This window comes from Euprymna scolopes, chromosome 1 (genome assembly GCF_053919585.1).
Source record: "Euprymna scolopes isolate OS-2025 chromosome 1, ASM5391958v1, whole genome shotgun sequence".
Lineage (NCBI taxonomy): Eukaryota > Metazoa > Mollusca > Cephalopoda > Sepiida > Sepiolidae > Euprymna > Euprymna scolopes.
The window spans coordinates 197,853,161-197,876,645 of NC_136482.1; the positions used below are offsets into that span (position 1 = coordinate 197,853,161).

At 35.9% G+C, this 23,485-nt stretch overlaps 1 protein-coding gene across 1 annotated transcript; it reads right to left on the minus strand.

The window, feature by feature from the left end:
* Positions 1-5,519: 5,519 nt before the first annotated feature.
* LOC145282777 (uncharacterized) lies at positions 5,520-5,939 on the minus strand. Its single transcript, XM_080132256.1, has one exon. It carries the CDS (start codon positions 5,937-5,939, stop codon positions 5,520-5,522), a length of 420 nt encoding a protein of 139 aa, XP_079988382.1.
* Positions 5,940-23,485: the final 17,546 nt, after the last annotated feature.

The window sequence follows — 23,485 nt, forward strand, 5'->3', positions numbered from 1 at the left end:
GGTATCACGATGGCAACGTCGCCTATCTTTTGGAGCTTTGCCACTAGGTTCACTTTCTTTAACCAAGCCACCGCATCACTTTCGCCACTAAATGGCTTTATCATGTTGTTCAGGCTGGTAGCCATTGCCAAAATAGCTTGAAGTGTTCTTGGTTTCGGACAATAAAATTAAAGAAATAAAAAAAAGAAAAAAGAATTCATCTTTGCAAGCCAACAATTGCTTGATTCGAGATCACCACTGTTACCAACCTTTGTCTCTCTACCTCTCCCGACTTAACTCCTTTTTGTACATGTGTCCTGTGTAGTTTTGTGTGATTTCGTGTGACTTCTACCAGAGCACACCTTTTAAAACTATGGGCGCCATCTTGAATTCTCTCTCTTTTTCGCCCTACCTCGCCCGACACACATGTGGTAAGATTTCTGTTCATTTGATCTTTTTCCTTTTTCTTTTCCTTCTGCCAACTTTAAACAACAGGCACCTCCAATGCGAGACACAGATTTAACTTTTCCCTATATGTAACACGGTGTAACTTTATTATAAATTAAGATTATCAATATAACTTCTGTGCCATTTAAAAGAAGAAGGGCAAATAAACCAGTAATAATTAAAAAACATTTTCATTGTACAAAAATAATTAAATGTGAGACAAAAATCGTGTTTACATAACTGACGCTTTAAAATAACGTTCCCACTTTGTAAGCATTTCGAGCATGAAATACTCGTGTTTAATAAATCTAGCAAAAATCAAATAATGGTCAGATTTTCGTGAACATTTCGATACTTATCCATTTTAGAATGAAATTACATATAAAATGCAGTTTCCATAAAATATACCAGGGGAAATATTTTTTTAGTGCGTGCCCCCCCCCCCATATTTACTTTTTTCGAAATTTGAACAAAATATATTTAAATTGATAATATTATGAAACATAAGAGTTCTAATAAGTAAAACAAATATTTTTTTTAAAAAGTTTAAATTAACGTATTGAACAAAAACTTACCTTGATGTTGCAATTTTAAAAAATTGATATAAATTTAATATTATTATGCTTTTTTAAATACCGTTTTTTCTAATCAATATATTCTATAATCAGTTAATTACCCTCCACCAGCAAAAAAAAAACTTCCTAAAAATTAATTAATTTTTAAAAGATTAAAACGATTAAAATTCCATTATTTCAAAATGTTCCGTTACAACATAGATTTTTAATTAATAGCGTTAATTTTTTATTTTATTTATTTATTTATTTTATTTTTTTATTTATTTATTTTTTCAATATTTGGTTATAATATAAACATGACTTTTGCCAGCAACTTTATCGCCAGATTAAATGTGTTACAAGATGAGATCTTGCCCTGATGCGAGAAACGGAAGTCATATCGAGTGCGGAGAAAAGGGGATTTTGAACATCTGCGGGGTAGTCCGGGCAGCAGGCAGCACTTCCGGGATAAAGAAAAAAAGAAAGGAATTAGAAAAAAAGGCAACACGTGGCCGGATAGAAAAAAAATCTCAGCCGCTGCGGGATCTTCCATTCACAAGTGAAAGGTATTTTATTGTGCTCTTTTGTGTTTATTCGATAGTTGCCGTATCACGCGTCATCTCCACAACGTCACAATCAGACAAGCCGCGCCTATACCCCACGTCACGGAACAACCACGTCATAACAGATGAGCCGTCTCTAAACCCTGCCCTCGCCTCTTGACGACCCTTACAACTTAACAAGACTTTACTGTGGCTATTATAGATGCCAGGGAGGATTCAACAAAACCTCATCTGATTTGTGCTAAATAAATCTATTTCAATCTACTCAGTTATCGTATTCTCGTTTTTGCAACTATCGTATTTTTGTTTTGCAACCATACGCATTTTCCGCCCACAATACATAGAATATAACAAATGCGATTGAAAAATATTATTGTTCCAAATAAACTTTTTGTAGATTACTCTGATCCTCTCGTGTGTCTCTTTTTACCAAATGAACTATGGAAACCCATAATTAACCAAATAAACAGTCGTACATATTTAGTAAAACCATATTTTATATTTAATATACAAATGTTTATAATATTATTAATCATTGAACTGTGTGAAGTGAGTAGAGAAAAAGACAGAAATAACCTTAAAAATGAAAGGCTTTAATACACGATAAAATATATACAGGACTGTTTTCTTTAGAATATAGTTCGCTACTGAAGAGCGTATAGACGAGGGGGAGATAATACACGCTAAGTCAACACGATTAAAGTTATTGGTGAAGGGGGAATAACTCCATATTGCCATATATTACATTCTCCCATCCTTAAAAGATTTAGAGTTTGTTGTATCGTACTGGTTTGCGACGCTCTCGTGTAGACCGTCTCAACTTTTCAGGTTCCTGAGTTAATACAGGATCGTCATCCTCTGCTGACGGGCGGATGCTCTCACCATCCGTCATGCTCGTCTCTGCCGGGTCATCTTCCATGTCTGGTCCTTCAGTTGGTGTCGGTGTAGGTGTGATTTCCTCATTTCTGGTGGTGGTTGTGTCTTTTCTTAAGGATAAGTCACCAAAAGGAGCCAAGTCACTCATGGAAACTGTCGATTCCCTTCCGTCAGGAAAACGCACATGTGCATATTGTGGGTTTGCTTCTACTAAATGCACCTCTTCTACAAGGGGTTTATACTTACTGGAATGAACATGGCGACGTAAAAGTACCGGGCCCAGTGTAGCGAGCCAGGAAGGTAGGGAGTGTCCACTTGGTGAGCGTCGTTGATAAGAAAATAGTCTCTCATGAGGGGTTGCGTTAGTTGCAGTGCAAAGCAAAGATCTGATTGCATGTAGTACTTCTGGGAGTACGGTTTCCCATTTCTTCAGCGCCAGTTGTACATGTTTCCAGACAATGCCGTTGTAGCATTCACATTGTCCATTCCCTTAAGGGTTATATGGAGTCGTTTGACTGGTTGCTATGCCTAAACCGGTAAGGTATTCCCGGAGTTCCTTTGACGCAAATGAAGACCCGCGATCGGTGTGGATATATGAGGGCATTCCAAAAATGGCGAATAACTGGTTTATACACTTAATCACCACATCTGTTGTCATATTTGGACAAGCGAAGGCGAATGGGAAGCGCGAATATTCGTCGATCACTACCAACATATATCGATTTTTGGAGTTGGAAGGTAAGGATCCTTTGAAGTCCATGCTGAGTCGTTCCATTGGTTGTGTGGCCTTAATTAGTTTCGCTGCGTCTGGTGTGTGTAAATGAGGTTTCCAACGGGCACATACAGGACACTCAGCACATACCTTTTTAACCTCTTCTTTCGAGTATGGCAGGTTTCTAATTTTTATGAAGTGAGTTAATCTGGTGATGCCTGGATGACAGAGTCGAGTATGGAGGTCGAATAGTTTTTCTCTGCTAACGACAGCTCCACAATGTGCTCTTGATAGTGTGTCAGCAGGGATGTTATTCTTGCCTGGGCGGTACATTATGTCGTAGTCATAACACCCCAGCTCCATCCTCCATCTTTGGATCTTATTGTTTTTAATTTTACCTAGTCTCTCTGAGTGGAACATGTAATGCACTGCTTGTTGGTCGGTGACAATTGTAAAATGTCGAGTACATAAATAGTGGGACCATTTTTTGACAGCTTCGACTATGGCGCAAGCCTCTTTCTCGACTGAGGCATGTTTACGCTCAGTGGGTGTTAGTGTACGTGAGAAGAAAGCCACAGGACGACCGGCTTGGTTCAATGTAGCTGCAACAGCTGTATCAGAGGCGTCTGTTTCCACTACCAGTGGGATATTCTCATCGATGGAGTGTAGTAAGGCACCCTTGAGATCCTTGAATGCCTTCACGGCATTTTGCTTCAGGGGGAAGGAGTCGGCTATAATCAAGGGTCTGATCTTGTCTGAAAATTTGGGAATCCACTGAGAGTAGTATGAAAACAACCCGACAACTCGCCGTAGTGCCGCTTTATCTCTTGGGGTTGGCAGTTCCTTCAGTGGCCATAGTCTTTCTGCATCGGGTTTTATTTTACCCTGAGATATAGTGTAGCCCAAAAAATCAATAGATTCTGTTGATATAACAGATTTATTTTCATTGAAGGTCAGGTTGTGTAGCCGAGCTACCTCCCTGAATTTCGTGAGGTTCTTATCATGTTCCTGCTGGGTCATTCCTACCACTACTATGTTGTCTACGTACACATAAGTACCAAGGAGGCCGTTTTGTTTTACTAGATTATCTATGGTTCTTTGGAAGCAGGCCACTCCATTCGTGACTCCAAATGGTACTCTACAAAATTGGTATAATTTCCCGTTAGCTTCAAAAGCCATATACGGTTTTTCTTCCTCCCAAATAGGTATCTGGTGATAGGCGCTTTTTAAGTCTAGTGATGTGTGTAGTTTATATCGGGAGATTTCCCACGCCAAGTCATCCATTCTAGGCAAGGGGTAAGCATCTAGTTTTGTAAATCTATTGACTGTTTGGCAGTAATCAACCACCAGTCTTTTTCTTTGTCGTCCATTCGAGACAATAAGAACTTGAGCTCTCCACGGAGATGTACTCTCTTCAATTACTTCCTCCTGAAGCATCGTATTTATTTCGGATTCGATAAAGTTTCTTTCATTGCCTCCGAATCTGCTAGATCTAGCAGCAATGGGTTTGCAGTTAGGTGCAAGGTTTGAAAAAAGTGGGGGACTGTCTACTGAAGCTGATGGTACGCTGCATGCAGTAGGGTTAGACACGACAAGATCTTTCCTAGGACCACCGAAAGCAAACAAGACTCCAGAATGTTGTCTTATGAAATCCTGACCAAGAATGACATCACTGCAAAGATTTGGTAGTACAGAGAGAGGAGTATTTGGGTAAGACTCACCTAGCAAGTTGAGGTTGACTGAGCAAAGTCCTTTTACTGGAGCGTTCAGTGGTGAAGAGGCAATGGAGACGGATCCTGAAACGGGTTTTATTTTTAATTTATTTCTTTTCACGTAGTCGAGCAAAATGAAAGATCCAGAGCTCCCGGTGTCCATTAATGCCACAGCTTCATTTTTTCCAATCATTATGTATACAGTGGCTTGCCTTAGTATCGATGAAGAGGAGCAAAGAGAAAAACCTGCCGTTGAATCTGAAGCTGCTGCTACGGGTGCGGACTTATTGTTGTTTGTAATAGTAGCAAGTCTGTGTGTTTCAGTTGACGAATGTATTGAAGCTGAAGTAGTTGTATTTGGCCTGGACCGACAGACTTTCGCGTAATGGCCGATTTTGTTACATAGGCGACACGTGCTTTCCTTAGCTGGTCAGAATTGGCGATCGTGACGTAGTCCATTGCAGAAATAACACTGTGATTTTGTGTTGGGGAGCGCGGCACAATTTTCCATCGTTGAAACGTTCCCATTCTCGGTTGTAGAAGCACTGACTGGTGGAAAATAGCACGAATAAGATTCGCAGTTTTTCTGAGCTGTGTCGAGTGCCCTAGATTGGTCAATGGCGGTATCTAGGTCGAGAGTCCTGTTTTCCAATAACCGTTGCCTGATGGTGTTCGATCATAGACCGGTAATAAAAGCGTCTCTTACACTATCATCCCGGTTTTGTGCCGCGTCAACTGCTTTAAAATTACATTCTTTTGATAGAAGTCGTAATTCTTGTACGTACTCGTCAATGGTTTCTCCCTCTTTTTGTGCGCGAGTTGACAGCAAGTGTCTGGCGAAAATTTTGTTGATGAGTTTAACGTATAATTCCCTGAGTCGATTGATTGCTGCCTCGTAGGTTTGTTGCTCCGCTACGTATTCATAGACATCCGAGGAAATGTACGTAATCAGCAGGTCTAGTTTATCAATATTATCCCATATTTCAGTTCTCCTCATCAAAGCCGAAAAAGTCCGATACCAGTGGTTGAATATTTTCGTAGAGGAAGCGCTGTTAGGAAGTGTATCCAGTTTGTCAGGTTTTAAGAATTTGTCCATCTTCGTGCTTTCGTAGTTATATATATTTAATATTTTATCGTGTATTAAATTGAAGTGAGTAGAGAAAAAGACAGAAATAACCTTAAAAACGGAAGGCTTCAATACACGATAAAATATATACAGGACTGTTTTCTTTAGAATATAGTTCTCTACTGAAGAGCGTATAGACAAGGGGGAGATAATACACGCTCAGTCAACACGATTAAAGTTATTGGTGGAGGGGGAATAACTCCGTATCGCCATATATTACACTATGTAAATCTTAAAACCTAACAAAATTATAACAAAAATTAAATATTAATTGCAGTTTGAAGAAGATAAACAAAGATTTTTTAAAAAATTCATTAAGTCGCTTCTGCTGTTTCATAGCTTGTATAGTTAACACAAGTCTGACGTCACGGGATTTTATGTTCCGTTCTTCACAATCATTTGGACGTCCCTATTGTCCATATTTGTAAAACTTTTTTGGTTTCCAGTGGAAAATGCTAAGGTGGAAACTTTCCAGCTAGTAATTTTCTTTTAAATGATGACTTTTGTTTTTTTTAGTATGCTAAAAACGAATATCGCATTTAAATTTAAGTAGTTTTCCGGATATTAAGCAATGTAATTCTTTATGTTATAAATGGTGGCAAATGCGTGCATATATTGTTTTATAAAAAGATTAACTCTTCATTATCTTTAAATATGGCCACTGTGTTACATTACTGCATGAAACATGCGAAAAAGTATCTTTTCAGTATTGTAAAATCTAATTGCCGGACCCAATTTTAAATGCAATATTTGTTTTCATTAAACCTAAAAAAAAAACTATAAAACAAGCTTTTAATAGGTAGGGTTTGTGTTGGTCTACCAGGACACAATTACCACACACACACACACACACACACACACACACACACACACACACACACACACACACACACACACACACACACACTAACCAACAATCATGAGGTTGTTTGCACAGCAACTGAGAAAGCTAACATGCTTGCCCGTCAGTTTGCATCAAACTCTACCTTGGACCCAGCAAGCTATTACCTCCCTGATTTTCCTCTATGGACAGAAACCACACTAGATGATCTGAAAATCATGCCTTCTCAAGTACATGATATTATACAATACCTAGATGCCTCAAGAGCATGTGAACCTGATCTCACCCCGGCTGTGCTATTAAAAAATGCTCCGCTGAGGTTGTTCTTGTTCTCTCTAAACTCTTTAACAAATGCCTTAACAAATCTGGTTTTCCTGGCTGCTGGAAAACTGCTTCTGTGATACCAGTTTACAAAAACTCTGGTGAAAGAACTGACCCATTAAATTATCGTCCAATTAGCCTCCTCCTTCTTTTCGCCAAAATATTTGAGTTCTTAATTAATCAAGCTCTAGTTCACCACATTAAAGCTGATAAACTTCTGTCTGACCACCAATATGGATTTAGGCAAGCCCGTTCTACTGTAGATATTCTAACTGTAATCTCTGAACGATAATACCAAACACTGGATAAGGCAGGAGAGGGGAGGGCAGTAGCCCTAGATATATCTCAGGCTTTTGACAGGTTATGGTCTTCTCATGAAAATAAAATCCTGTGGTATTACTGGAGGAATGCTTAGCATAATTAGATCCTTCTTAAATAACAGAAGAATCCATGTTGTCCTCGATGGTCCTACATCCAAAAAATTTGATATAAATGTGGGTGTACCTCAGGGATCGATCCTTGGACCTTTATTATTTCTGATATTCATAAATGACTTACCTGATAAAATTGTCTCTGAGATAAGTATATTTGCCAATGACACCACGTTCTATAGCAGACATGTGGGAAAACTAATGAGCACATATCTAAGGTAATGGCTGAAACCTTAGATTCTGTAGTTGAATGGGGTCAAAAATGGATGGTAACGTTCAATGCTTCCAAGACAAACTCGTTTCCTTTAATAATTACATGAAACCTTAGCAACCATCAATAGCTACGGCTAAAGATACTTTACTTGTACGTGTGTGTGTGTGTGTGTGTGCGTGTTCATTACATATGAAACAGCAGTTCGAAATAACTTGTTAAAAGGAATTAATTCTACTTTAATATGGTAACGTTCCATGTTGAAAATTTGATGCGTGCAAAGTCATGTTACATAATTTAATGTCCCGCATGGACGGAGTCCCTTAAACGTAAGACAAGCTGGAGAAATCTGAAGAGAAATTGTTAATTAATTCTGGTTCGAATGGTAACTTTCCATGATGAGAATTAACGTACATTTTGCGGCATTCTCAGCAAAGCTGTTTAGCATCTGAATAGACAGAGTCCACACTGAGGACAGGCAACAGTAATATTTACCTGTAGAACCCCTCCTGGACTGATTTGATTTTTGCGAGCAAAATCTTATATACCTGTGTTCTAGAATATTTGTTGTATCACTATGTGTGAAATGCAACATAGTTCTTTTGTTGCATGTGTGCGGATGGGCAAATTACAATGTTGTAAGCATGCGCATAATTCATCAACATGTTAAAAACAGTGATTGCTATGAAATGTCTCTGCCAAAGATTTATTCTGGCCGTAAATAGCAGTCCTTATATAACTCTCCTTCTAGACGACAAGTCGATCAAAGAAGAAGAAATACAATTATTGCAAGTTGATGGCACTCCGAATGAAAAGTGACAACATCAATTTTTGAGTTGTGCGGTTGCTTGAGTTCAATAAAATGCATGATTTCAAAAGAAATGAGTCGTCTGTCTATATAATTGAAAATTGTACTGATTCTGTGCTTCCATAGCTAAATTGAAAGACGCGTGTGCCAACTTCCGGTATGTTTAAAAGTTCCTATCTCCTTTTATTCACTATTATTAATGAGGGTAGATTTTTTTTACTTGAAACAACAAAAAATAAAATGGATCAGTAAAAAATATGCTCCATCTGGATGTAAAATTAAAAAATAATTTAACCCTTCCCCCATTTTCTTATAGACCAAAAAAAGAAAAAAGGGGGGGGGAATGCAAACGATCACTACAATCTTTTGATGATAACAAATATACATTTGAAATATAGTCGTGTAGACCAGTGACCACTTCTATTGGCGGAAGTGCCTATATATTTATCTTTTTATTAGAGAGGGAGCATCTAAGAGGAATAACTCATACTATGACATCCCTCTTTTCCTAAAACAACAAGACACAAAGCAACTACGACACATTAGAATGTAGTTTGGTTGTCCAACTAAGAACTGTCCTCATCGTAAGTAAACTTTTGAGGTGGTCTTTGTTCTGTTCTCACTTAATAGTATAGATAAAATAAACAGATGATTTTGACTTAAGAGTTAAGTCCCTTACATCTTGCTCGTTAGAAAAGAAAAACGACTCAGAGTAATGTCCCTTTGCAACCCGGACTTACCTCCCTTTGATCCTTTCTCCTAAAAGGGAAATTTTTTGGTTGGGCACCAACGAGTAAATGGTGTTAGCCCCTTCAGTGACAGCGTGGAATCAAGGCACTCAAATGTGAAGTAATCCCGTCCTATTGGTAAGGATAAACAGTATGTTAAACTTGGTGCCCGAAAAACTCGTACCCGGAAAACTCGTCTCTTTTTGCTAGGTTGGAAAACTGGTCCCTAATTGAATAAATATCGATTGAAAACACATTTTATGACCGTTCTTGAAGGAGATATTGTTTTTAAAAGAGACTATACCTCCCATAATATTTTTTAAAAATATTTTTACTTGTTTACTGTTGTTTTTAAAAAAATAAAATCGACTTTCTAAGTGTCCTTTTTCTACCTAACTTGTTAAGATGTTAGTGGTTTCACTTATTTTAAAGCGTTTATTCTGTTCAAAAAATGAGATTACAGACCGCATAATATTTTTTAAAATATACATATTTACTGTTGTTTTTAAAAGGGCAAAATCGATTTTCCTACCTAGCTGGTTAAGTTTTTGTCGAAATACGAAACCATATATTTATTTTAAAAAAATACTTTAGTCTTAACACTTTTTATATTATTATTACGAAACGAAAATAAAAGAAAGAAAACACATATTATCAAAGAAAGCAATTATTTTATTTAGAAGAATTAATTTAGCGTAAACAATTCTTGTGTTATTACAAAACAACAAAAAAGAAAACACGGTACTTATGTATTTTTGGTACCGCGCTGAAATAGTAACGTTATTGTTTCGAAAGCCATTCTTAACTTTGGGAGGGAAGGTATCATTTAAAAGTCATTTCGGGGTCACTTCTGCAGTATGCAGATGGCGGCTATTGTTAGGGGTGGGGCGATAACTCTAATTTCTTCTTTGTCAAATAACGCGGCAAATAAGTAACGAACAAGATTTTTTTTTTTTTCCGAACAGAAAAATATTTGAAAATCAAAACATTTATTGTATAAGAATTAATATATAATTTTTAAAGCATTTACTTAAAAGTCTGCGTAAGAAAATATAATTTTAATAAAACAATTTTGTAATGAAAACAACGTTGGATTCTTATAAAAAAAATTTTTTTTCTTAATTTTCGAACAAATAAATAATTTAAATGAAACATTTTTTAAACAATTTTTCACTTTAAGCAACTTTTAACTTTTAATTAAAGCAAATTAATAATTTAAATGTTGGGTTTGTATTACTGTACACATAGATACAAAAAAGTTGTCCAAAAACAAATGTATAACAAATAAATGTTATCAAAGGCATGATAAGTTATTTTTCTACCTAACTGGATAATTTTTAGTGCTTTTATTTAATGTAACATGTTTATTCAACTCAAAATGCACACAGTTTTTACCGATGTATTTGAAAATTACAAATGACACCAGACTCTCTGTTGAACACGGTAAGTTTGAGAAAACGACAAAATACTACTAGAAACACACTCAATATATGTTACCGTGACATAAGCTGACATATATTCGGTGGGTTTTTAACAGTATTTTGCATTTTTTTTTTTTTTTTTTTTTATTTCTTTTCCCAAACTTACCGTGTTCAACAAAGAGTTTGGTGCCATTTGTAATTTTCAAATACATATGTGAACACTGTATGTTTTTGAGCTGAATAAACATGTTACATTAAATAAAAATGCTAAAACATATCCAGTTAGGTAAAAAAAGTAACTTATCTTGCCTTTGATAACATTTATTTGTTATATATTTGTTTTTTGACAACTTTTTCGAATCTATGTGTATAGTAATACAAACCCTTAATGTTTTTTGGGCGTGAAGCAAGCGAAGGCGCCACCTGGCGACAGTTTAGTGAAACAGCGAAACGCACCAAAAAGATGGCTGCTGTCTGCGTACCGCACAAGTGCTTTTTGTTGTTTCGTGAACACAAAAAGTGGTAAAACTACATTAATTTTGTCTAAATAGAATATTTGTTTTATTGGTGCTTGTGCAGGTATCCGCGCTATTTTTTAAATCGTATTTCCAAGTTTAATTAAAGTTTTATATTTTTTTATTCAATTGTAAGGTTGAAGTATAGAATAGGTACAAAACACCCTCCCCTCCCCATGTTAAGAATGGCTTTTTAAATAATAACGTTATTATTTACGTCAGGATCACTCTCTGCACTAGTACCGTTTTATTATTTGATAATGCAAGAAGAGTTTTATCTTTTTTTGCTGTTTGTTTCGTAATAACACAAGAAATATTTAAAATAAAAAAAAAAGAATTTTTTTTTATAAATATATGATTTCGTTTTTCGTATATTCCATTCGGTTTCAGTACATAATCAACAGTATCCCGGTTGCTTGATTTCTTTTGCCGAGCAGTGATCTTAGACATTACCTAAATTATGCAAATTTATTTTGTTTTGGAGGGAGGGGTCGTTTTAAAACTATATCTACCCCAGTATTTTCTTTAATTTTCTATTTTTTAGCGATTATGAAGACCCATAAGATGTTATCCCCTCATGTCGGATATTTTTTCTTTTCTCACGTAACACTCGACGCCACTTTTGTTTTTTGATTTTACTCAATAAACGCTTCAAAATAAATTAAACCACTAAGAACTTAGCCAGCTAGGTAGAAAAATCGATGTTGCTCTTTTAAAAACAACGGTAAACAAGTATAAATATATTTTTTAAATATTATGCAGTCTGTAATCTCGTTTTTGAACAGAATAAACGCTTTAAAATAAGTGAAACCACTTACAACTCAGCCAGTTAGGGAGAAAACGGACACTTAGAAAATCGATTTTATTTTTTTAAAAGCAACAGTAAACAAGTAAAAATTTCTTTTTTAAAATATTATGGGGGTATAGTCTCTTTTAAAAACAATACCTCCTTCAAGAACAGTCATAAAATGTGTTTCCAATCGATATTTATTCGGTAAGGGATCAGTTTTCCAACTTAGCAAAAAAGGGACGAGTTTTTCAGGAACGAGTTTTCTGGGGACAAGTTTTCTGGGGACGAGTTTTCTTAAATTCGTTTTAATTTATATTGAAACATTTAGGACAATTTCGTATTAAGAACATTTATCTGGCTCTATTTTCAAATTTTGTTGACATTTTATCTTCGTCGGAATTGTGACATTATTTTCTTCTTCCACGCGTTTCCTAATCGTTTTTTTTTTCTCTTTCTCTTCTTCGGTTTCAGTTTTTACTTTCTTCTGAAATAAATATACCTGTTGATACTAACATGATGATATCTTCAGAGTTCCTTTGTTGTTTGAGCGAGTCCTTTGTTGAAGACAGTCGGTTTGCTGTAACGAGTTTTCTACACATCGTTCAAGTACAATCTTATTATATGATCCGGATATTCCTTGAGTTCCATGATGAGTGTTGCATGTTTTGTGGACTGTATCTGGAACAGGCCTGCCATTAGTTGTGGAAGGGCTGGTTTGTTCCATGAGTGAGCGATCTGTTGCTATACCGACTGCTCCATTGGATTCTGGGGATATCATGGCTGAGGATGCAGAGGCTTATGGATTCAGCCTTGTTGCGGACATTTTTTTTTTTTACATGGAGGTCACGACTTATTAAGGCCCGGAAGCCACTCAGGGATAAGGGTTATTGCATGTACAGTAATCAATGAGATAGTATCATAGTAATCATTAGTATTGGATATTTGATATGGTGTCTTACTTAAAAGAGCGGTTTGTCAGGAATTAGTTTATGTTGGACTTGAAGACATCCAAATTGTAGTCAGGTGGGAAACAGGCAAACGGAAGAGAGTTCCACAGTCGTGCACTTCTAAGAAAGAAGCTTTGTTCATGGAATCTACGTTTTGATTTAGGCACAGATAAAGAGTGGGGAAAATTAATGACAGTAGTTTCAGCTAGACGGGTGTTTTTCGTGAAAGATTGGCGAGGGGGGACCAGAGATTGGAGCTCGGACGAGCACTTGCCATGGAAAAAACGATAAAACAAAGACAGGCTCACAACGTCTCTTCTGTGAGAGAGAGGCTGCAGGGAAGAGAAAAGGGCATCCACCACTGAACCACAAAGTCTATTTTGTACTCCGTCAAGGCAGGATAGGCTGTTTTTAGTAGCTCCTGCCCAGATGTGGTAGCAGTACTCCATCTTTGGACGTACTTGGCTTTTATACAGATAGAGAATTGCATCAGTAGTGAGATATCTTCTGGAGTGGTAGAAGGATCCCACCATTTTCCCAGTGTCCTTGGCAACAGACCTGATGTACGTGTTTCATTTCAGATCAGGAGTAAAGGTCAACCTCAGAAGCTTGTCAAAACATGGAGCCTCCCCAAGGCGAGAGCCATCCATTTCAATTGATTCCAGATGGAGATCAGAGCGTTGATGATGTAACCCCACTGTTGTGGGGGCGATAGAGGGCAAATACAAATGCAGTGGTGTAAGCTAGTGCAACCCAGAAGCACATAAAAGGTAAATTAAGGTCTTCTCTGGAGATATCCCTACCACATGGAATCTTTAATGTAGGCACACACTCCATGCCCATGGTGATCTTGGGGGTCAGATTTAGATGTTATGTCTTTCCTCAGATGCTTGTAGTTTCGGCAAAACAACTTTCCAGATGAAGTCTACACCAAGTATGATCTGGGTTCAACACTCTTCTGTGTGACAACTCCTGGGAATCATTTACTGGAATTCGGGTCATATGCACGAACGTGTTGTCCTTCTTGTATTTCTAGTAAGTTTCGGGTGTGCTGGTCGTGTTCAGACTTTTAGTAATTTAAAAGTGTTGAGAGATTGAAATATTAAACGATTCGAAGCGAATGTCAAAAATTTAAAGCATTGAGAGACAAGATTTAAATGTGAAACCTAGTCAGAAGATTTGCATGAGACAGAAGTGGAAGCAAATGCTACCATTCTATCTGGAAGAGGATGCATTGGCCCTGTAGATGCAACTGAAGTGAGTCAGACTTTTTTGGCTTTTTGTTTAATTGGCATTCCCAATAAAATTCAGTTGAAGGTAAAATGCACATTTGAAAGTCAACGTGAAAATTTGTCATGCTATGAATAATTTAGTATACATATTCAGAAGCCGGACTTTGCACAAATTTGATGCTACGGAGAAGTTAAATATGCATTCAAAGCTTGGACTTGGTGATAATTTGTCGGGCTATGGAGAATTTTTTATATGCACATACAAGTCGAACTTTGAAAATTCATCAATTCGAGTGCCGGATTCTGAAATTTGGTTGTATTTGAAAAGGAAGGAGGGTTGTCGCTTTTAAACGAAATAGTTATTTTATGAAAGTACAATTCGAATCAGATTTTTTTTGTTTTTGAAAAAGTCGTCATTTTTAAAAGAACTTAAAATGCTATTTAGTCAACTTGTATGTATTAAAAAGTCGTCGTTTTAAATGAGCAATTTTGAATGAAATTCAGTTATATTTGCAGGAAAAAATGCTGCTTTTAAAAAAATTATTTTAATAAAAGTACAATCCGATTCAGATTTTTTTGTTTTTGTTTTTGAAAAGAAAAAATCGTTGCTGATTAAAGAACTTACAATGCGATTTGGTCGACTTGTATTAAAAAGTCGTCGTTTTTAAATGAGAAATTTAAACCGAAATTCATTGTGCTTAGCCGGTCAGTGAGGGTGAGCTGTGTGTCTATCCGAGTGTTGTGGGCTAACTGTGTTTAGCTAAGTGTCATGGGCTAGGTATAGAGACTAGCAGAGTTGTAAGTTTATGAGATGATCTTTAAGGATCTGGGGGGGGGGTGTAGTTGGATGTAATTTCCATATCAATGAGGCTAGACACTGAAATGAGGGAATATAAGGCCAGCAGTCAAGATGTTGGGAGTCGAGTTCTGGAGAACCGGGCTGAACGGGTTGGGACTGAGAATGTTCGAATGCTGACAAGAATCCATTTCTTTCTTTTTAAAATTAGAACTACATACAAGTTCACGAGTGATTAAATTAAGAAATGCAATGAAATACCCCCTCCAAAACGGAAAGAAAAAAACAAAACGATAAACACAAGTAAAAAATACATTTCATTCCATACCATCATTCATACCATCTAAAAAATTCCAACAAAAACCTCACAGCTAGCCATGGTTCTCCCCAGAATGTGCTGCTGCTATCGCGCACAGAAATCACTTTTTCCATAGCTACCAACGTAATAGATGAACTGTGACTAGAGCTGCTTTCAGGACTGCCAGCAACCACTGTAAAAGAGTAATAAAAAATGCAAGAGAGCTATATCCCCAGTCTGTTAAATCCAAGGTAGCTGATCAGCGGCTTGGTTCCCACCAGTTTTGGCAAATAACAAATAGGATCCTGAACAAAAGTGTGTGTTCTATACCAACCATTATCAATGGACCAGAGGTCATCTCGTCAGCATCAGACAAGGCCAAACTATTTGCAAAGAACTTTGCAGCTAATTCTACCCTATGTGACGAAGGCCATCAACTCCCCATATTTCCTCCTATAACACAGAACAAGCTAGGTAACATACAAATATCTGTGCATGAGGTCGCCAAGCTAATCAAGAACCTAGATTCCAGTAAAGCAACTGGCCCTGATGGCATCCCAATTATAGTGTTAAAAAGCTTCAACCAGAACTTGCTCCCATATTTACGAAACTATTTAAGCGCTGCCTTAAGGAGAAGTGCTTTCCGACTCCCTGGAAGACCTCATCCGTTTGCCCTGTATTTAAGAATTCAGGTGATAAGTCATCTCCCTCTCAGTACAGACCAATAAGTCTCCTGTGTGTTATGAGTAAGTTGCTGGAATCCATATTAAATAGAGAAATAGTCAACCACCTCAGCAGGAATAACCTTCTTAGTGACACACAATATGGTTTCCGCTCTGCAAGATCTACCGCAGATGTGCTGATGGTTATATCCCACAGGATTAGTGAATCTCTTGACAAAGGCTTCCTTTCTAGGGCAATTGCTCTTGACATATCAAAGGCCTTCGACAAGGTATGGCATAAGGGTCTACTTCACAAGATTTCCAGCTACGGTATAACTGGAAATGTTTTCTCAATCATTAAATCATTTCTCTCTGAAAGGCTCATAAGAGTAGTGGTAGATGGACAAAAATCGGAGGTCTGCAATATAAATGCTGGATTCCCTCAGGGGTCAATCCTGGGCCCAACTCTCTTCCTGATCTACATCAATGACCTCCCTAAACACATACTTAAATCATTCGTTGACATCTATGCTGATGACACGACCATCTATGGCAACACATCAAAGGCTGTAAATGACAAAGTTCTCTCTGATTCTCTCTCCTCTGATCTCGAGCGCGTGGTTCAGTGGGGGAAGATGTGGCTGGTTACCTTTAATGCATCCAAAACCAAACTCCTATCCTTACATCATCAACGCTCTGATCTCCATCTGGCATCAATTGTGATTGATGGCTCTCGTCTGGGTGAGGCCCCGTGTTTTGACAAGCTTCTGGGTTTGACCTTTACTCCTGATCTGAAATGGAACACGTACATCAAGTCTGTTGCCAAGGTTGCTGGAAAGATGGTGGGATCCTTCTACCACTCCAGAAGATATCTCACTACTGATGCAATTCTCTATCTATATAAAAGCCAAGTACGTCCAAGGATGGAATACTGTTGCCATATCTGGGCAGGAGCTGCTAAAAACAGCCTATCCTGCCTTGACAGAGTACAAAATAGACTTCGTGGCTTAGTGGAGGATGTCCTTTTCTCTCCCCTGCAACCTCTCTCCCACAGAAGAGACGTTGCGAGCCTGTCTTTCTTTTATCGTTATTTCCATGGCAGGTGCTCATCTGAACTCCAATCTCTGGTCCCCTCTCGCCAATCTTTCACGAAAAACACCCGTCTAGCTGAATCCACTGTGAAAAATTTCCCCCACTTTATATCTGTGCCTAAATCAAAACGCGGATTCCATGAACAAAGCTTCTTTCTTAGAACTGCACGCCTGTGGAACTCTGTTCCGTCTGCCTGCTTCCCACTGGACTACAACTTGGATGTCTTCAAGTCCAATGTTAACAAATTCCTAATGAACCGCCCCCTTAATTAAACACTTCATCAAATCTCCCCACTAACGTAATGTACTTGCAATAACCCTTATCCCGGAGTGGCTTCCGGGCCTTGATAAGTAAAAAAAAAAAAAGATTTTTTAAAAATTAAGACGAGGAAGGCCCTAGAAAGGGATGTTTTCTCTCTTGACAACCAACATTTACTTTATTCAAAATGGATTACTTCACGATTTACTTATCAGAAGATGGAAACACCATACTGATCCAACCAAACAAATAATTCAAAGATGACAAGAGTACTTTGGCACCCGACTGAATGTAGAATTCAATACGGATGAGTAGATCTTAAGCCACATAATAGACTTTCCCAGCAGATGAACCTGAATGACACACCAATTCTTGGGGAAGTAAGAAAAGCAATTGACAAAACTAAAATAAACAAGTCTCCAGGAATTGACGGCATATCAGCAGAAGTATACATGTCCGGTGGAGAACAACTCATGAGAGAACTTCACCAACTAATAGCAAAATACTGGCAACAAGAAACGCTGCCACAAGAATTCAAAGATGCTATGATCATCCCAATCTACAAAAACAAAGGTGATCACAAAGACTGCAGCAATTACCGAGGTATATCTTTGCTGACCATTGCCGGGAAAATAATGGCTAAAGTGGAGCAAACACGGCTAGCCAGACTGGCGGAAAGGGTCCTAACTGAATCACAGTGTGGATTCAGGCATGAAAGATCTACAATAGATATGATCTTCACCTTACGGCAGATTCAAGAAAAAGCCATTGAACAGTAGCGGGAACTCTACATAATCTTTGTAGACTTCCGTAAAGCATTTGATACGGATGACCGAAAAATGCTGTGGAAGGTCCTTAAAGTGTTTGGATGCCCCGATCACTTTGTGAAAATTATCAAACAATTTCACGAAGGAACAAAAGGGAGAGTTGTAGTAGAGAATCTAGAAAGTGAACTCTTGGAAATAAACCACGGCACCAAACAAGGGTGCTTACTGGTCCCAACACTGTTGACCCTATTTCTGACAACTGTCCTAATGCTGCTTCATCAAAGCATCGAAGAAGGTGTCTTCATCCACACACGCTCTGATGGGAAACTGTTCACCCTTGCAAGACTGAAGGCCAAAACCAAGACAAGGAAGGAGCTGATAACAGAACTACTGTCCGCAGATGACACTGTTCTGATAGCTCACAATCAAGCTCAGATACAAAGTATAGTTGATACCTTCTCTCAAACAGCCGGGATGATAGGCCTACAAATCAACATAGAGAAGACAGAAGTGATGTATCAGCCCTCACCAGATAACAACGACCCGCAAGAGCCTATAATAACAATCAACGGCAAGGTGCTATAAGTTGTTGAAAACTTCAAATATCTTGGAAGCATTCTAAGCACTGATAACCGTGCTGACAAAGAAATTAGCTGCCGAATCCAAAGCGCATGTGCCTCCTTTGGCAAGCTAGAAAAGAAGCTCTGGACAAGGGCTGGTATCCGGCTAGAGATGAAGTGCAGAATCTACAAAACCGTCGTCCTGCCAGCCCTGCTGTACTCAGCAGAGACCTACACTCTGTATAGAGAACAGATAAGGAGATTGGAAGCCATCCAACAGAGACACCCGAGAAGGGTCATGAAGATCAAATGGAGTGACTAGACACCAAACACGGAAGTTCTCAGGAGAGCAAACCTAAATAGTGTTGAAGCTACCCTTGCTACTATGCAACTACGATGGACCGGGTACATTGCTAGAATGAAAGAAAACCGAATTCCAAAGATGACCTTCTACGGGGAACTGGAAAATCGAACCCGCAAGGTAGGAGGTCAGAAGCGTCGCTATAAAGACGTAACAAAGCAGCACCTGAAGGCAATGAACATCAATGTCGAGAGTTGGGTGGAACAAGCCAAATAAAGGAGTAGTTGGCGAAAGAGTCTCCACAAAGGAAAGAAAGAAACAGAGAGAGAAAGATTGGAGAAGCCTTAGAGTTGAGACACTATAGACGACACAATCCTGGCAACCACATATGCAGTGCCTGTGACCGGATGTTTCACACAGAAAGAGGACTATGCCAATACACATATAAAGCACTGAGGCCCCGACTGCATGATGATGATGATGATGATGACTTCACAAGTGAAAAAAAGCTGAAAAAAATCATAAAAAATCATAAATCTATAAGGTGAAGTTGTTTCTTTCAAAACACAATATCTGCTGTTGTTCACTTTCTCCTTGGCGAATTTCTGCTACTGTTCTGGTAGTAATTTTTATCCTCTTCTTCTCACCCAAACATAGAATTTTTTTTTTTTTTTTTTTTTTTTTGTAAATCTCAACTCATATTAAGACTGGTTGGATTTTTTTGAAATAATAAATATGTGATTTTTTTATTACCAAAAATATTTAATAAATGTTTATCAACATTTTTTTCGGGTTTTCGTTTTTTTTGTTTTGTTTTTTTTTGTTTTGTTTTTTTTCGTTTTTTTATTTATTTATATATATATATATATTTTTAAATTCCACTCATCTAAAAAGTGGTTTGATATTTTTATATTAAAAAATTTAGGTGATTTTTTTTTGTCCTAAAATTATTAATAAATGTTAAAAAATAGATTTGTTTTTTTTTAATTTAACACAATACCTACAAACGAAAAGTAAAACTTGCAGTCACGATAAAAATGAAAAAATAATTTTCTGCGAACTAGCTTTTCCGTCATTTCTTTGCTGATGCAGTTTTCGCCAAACAAAAGGTAAGTATGACTTGAATGTTATAAAAGTTTTTTCAATCGAGTATTTTTAAGGTTGCTCTATTTTTTTCTGTTTATTTATTTTTATTTCGAATAGTCCGAAAAGAATTTCCATATTGAAAACGTAAATGTACGCTAGTGTAACGACCCAACATACATAAAGATAAAAACAAATAGTAGCGTGTAGTTTAATAGGCTAGGTAGGTACGTACTTAAAAATCCACCAAAAATCAGGAAATTAATCAATTTTATTGAAATTTTCGGTAATTGTACAGTTTAATCACGAAATTTAAAAAATGAAAATATCGAAAAAAGTTCATATTGTACGTATTCGTTATGGAACGAAGTTCTCCGAAAAAAAAAATTCACTTAATTGCATCAAGTAGTTTTTATTTTACAGCGAAAAAACAATTTGTTATGATATCGAGCAAAAGGTTCGATTTTTAGGAAGAAAAGCTAGTATTACAGATGGGGAGGGAGTGTCGGTGCTTTAACTGGAGTTATCTCTTATCCTCTTCAACAAATTTCATAATGGCTGACTTCAACGCACTCTCATAAAAACGTTTTTTTTTCTGCTGTAAAAAAAAAAAAAAAAAAAATACTCAATCCAATTAAATTATTATTTTTCTTTTTTTCGGAGATCTTCAGTCCAAAACGGATACGTACAATATAACCTTTTTTCGATATTTTCATTTTTGAACGTGTTGATTAAACTGTACAAGTACCACATTTTCAGTATTTATCAAATAATTATCACGGAATATAATGAACCCATTATTTTTACTTTAATCTTAGTCGAAATGTATTATTTTGTTTTCACAAAAAGCAGTAAAGCACCGTTACTAAAATTAGTTTTCAGTAGTAAAAAAAAAAAATTCATAAATTCATTTTTTTTTTTTTTACGAAAATAAAGCATCGTAAATTGTAACACTAAAAAAATTAATTTTTACAGGAACATTAGAAAAAGTCCTCTAACGTCTGTATTAAAGAATTCTATATAACTCGAAGAAAAATTAATTTCTCGAACTACTGATAATATCATTGAATTAAGCATTGTTTATTTAATATTTTCACAGAAAAAAAAATTATAATTGTAAAAAATATATCTACTTTTTTTTAGGTACAGGTTTTGCATTATTTTTATCTGTAAGATTCGAATATTTTATTTTCTTGCATGAATGTGAAACTATCGGCATAACATAATTTTTTATATAATCTTGAAAAATATATATTTTTTTAATTTGAAAGCAGGAACATAGAAAAATAAATTTAAAAATGGTATAAATATAAAAGTTCATGATAGAAATGCATCGCATCAGTGTCAAAAACCGATCTTAAGAATGCATGAAAAAAATTGAATAATTCGACCTCCTATCTTTACAAGCTTATAACTACTTCAAAAATGCAATTCAAACCCTAATTTTTTTTAATTAAAGGAACAAAGACCAAATTTTAAAAAACAACAGGTTTAATAGCAAATTATGCAATATTTTTTTTGAATCGGTTTTCTTTAAAAAAGATTTTAAGAAAATTAACAAAATTTTACTTAATTCGATTATAAAAAATCACTTACCTATAAAAAATACTAGTGAATGTGTAGTTCCATTCTTCATTGTTCAGAATTGATCCATATTTCTATTTTAAATTCCATTTATTTTTTAAATAAAAGAATTTGTTAAACGATTATTTGAAAAAAGCGCCATTACGCAAGCATTTTTACATTCTTATTGAAAACTGGAAGTACCGGTTTGTCTTTGTTTAGCCTTGTGCGTGAAGAAATCTGTGTTCCCATAGTTTAAAAATAGTCAAATTTTACTTATAAGTTTTTGCCTTAAAAAAAAAAGTCGAGGAATTTTTTTCTTTTCTCAAAGAAATACATAAATATTCGATTTATTTTATTTTAATTCTTCTTTAGTGAGTGAATTTTTTTTTAAATATCTAAAAAAAGAAAACATTGAATGAAATAGAAAAAATTGTCGTCAGCGTCCAATACTTACTGGTCAATATAAGCAGAACATAGGCTTCCAATTAAAAAAAAATCAACGTGGTTTTTTAAAAAAATGGTTTTACATTTTGGACTTTACAGGTAAATTTCCAAAAAACACTTCTTTTTTTTGTTTTAATTTACAATATATTATTTATAGATCTTTTATCTTCAATTTGTGATATTTAAAACTTTGGTGCATAAATTATTAAAATTTTAATAGACATTTCAAAATGGGGCAGGGTGAATTTAAAAAAAAACGTTTGTCTAAAATATTATATTCGGTTTATTGGAAAGAGCATATAATTTCACATTGACCCTGAAAATATCGTAAAAATTTAACCAATAGAAAATTTTGATAGATTTTTAAAGTTTAAAAATTAAAAAAAAATTCACTCGTAAAATTCAATTGATTTCATTACGTAAAAGAAAATGGCCACATGAAAGCACGCCGGCACTTTATAAACACTGTTTTTTTAAAAGTAAAAAATAATATTTCTATTATTTTTTAAACAACTTTAATAGTTTATTTTGGAAGTATATTCCACAAAGAAAATAAACAACCCACTTCTAAAGGAGAAATTACGAGTTTTTTTTCATATTTTATTCACAGTTTTCTGTTAGGTGTGTCAAAAATTCAACAAAAATTCTAATACACCTAATGCACGGCTAGGGGGAACAGCACCCCATACCTCCCTTTAACTACCTGATGTCATTTTCAAACAGCCTCTCGATTGTCTGAGATTTCAGGCTTCGATATAATCCATGTGATGAGGATTTAGTTTTGTTTTGGTTGAACAAAGTGAGAAGCTCTCACTTTTGTGGTCTAATTAAGCTGTTTTGTCCAAACAAGGTGTTTTTAAAAAAATTTAATTCAATATCTTAGGAGTTTACTAATTATCTTTGAAATAGACCCAGAAAACTAATATTTATCTTTCAAAAGATTTTTACAATGAATTTATTTAACTTCAAAATTTAGTTGAATTTTTTAGCTTTAGTTTATAATCTTTCAAATACAATCAAAAAGTAGTTAGAAACGGACAAAAAAAATTATGATAAATCGGCTTTCAATACTATGTAACCCTATCTTTATTCCCCTATTTTTGTTCGTACCTAGATAGGGCCCATGGCTTTGAAACCCAGTTTATTAGATTTTTTAAACATTTTCCAATTACTTTTTAATTATATTTACAAGATTATAACCTGAAGTTAATACCTAAAAGGACAAAATGTATTTTTATAGGTGAAAAGAAAAAAAAAATGTTATAATGAAAATGTTTCCACAGTGGTTTAAAAAACCAAAAAATTCAGTTAAATTTTAAACCTAAATATTTGAGTCCATAATTAATCAAGCTCTAGTTCATCACTTTACAGTTGCTAAACTTATGGCTGACTAACAATATGGATTTAGACAAGCTTGTTTTACAGCAGATGTCCTAACTGTAAT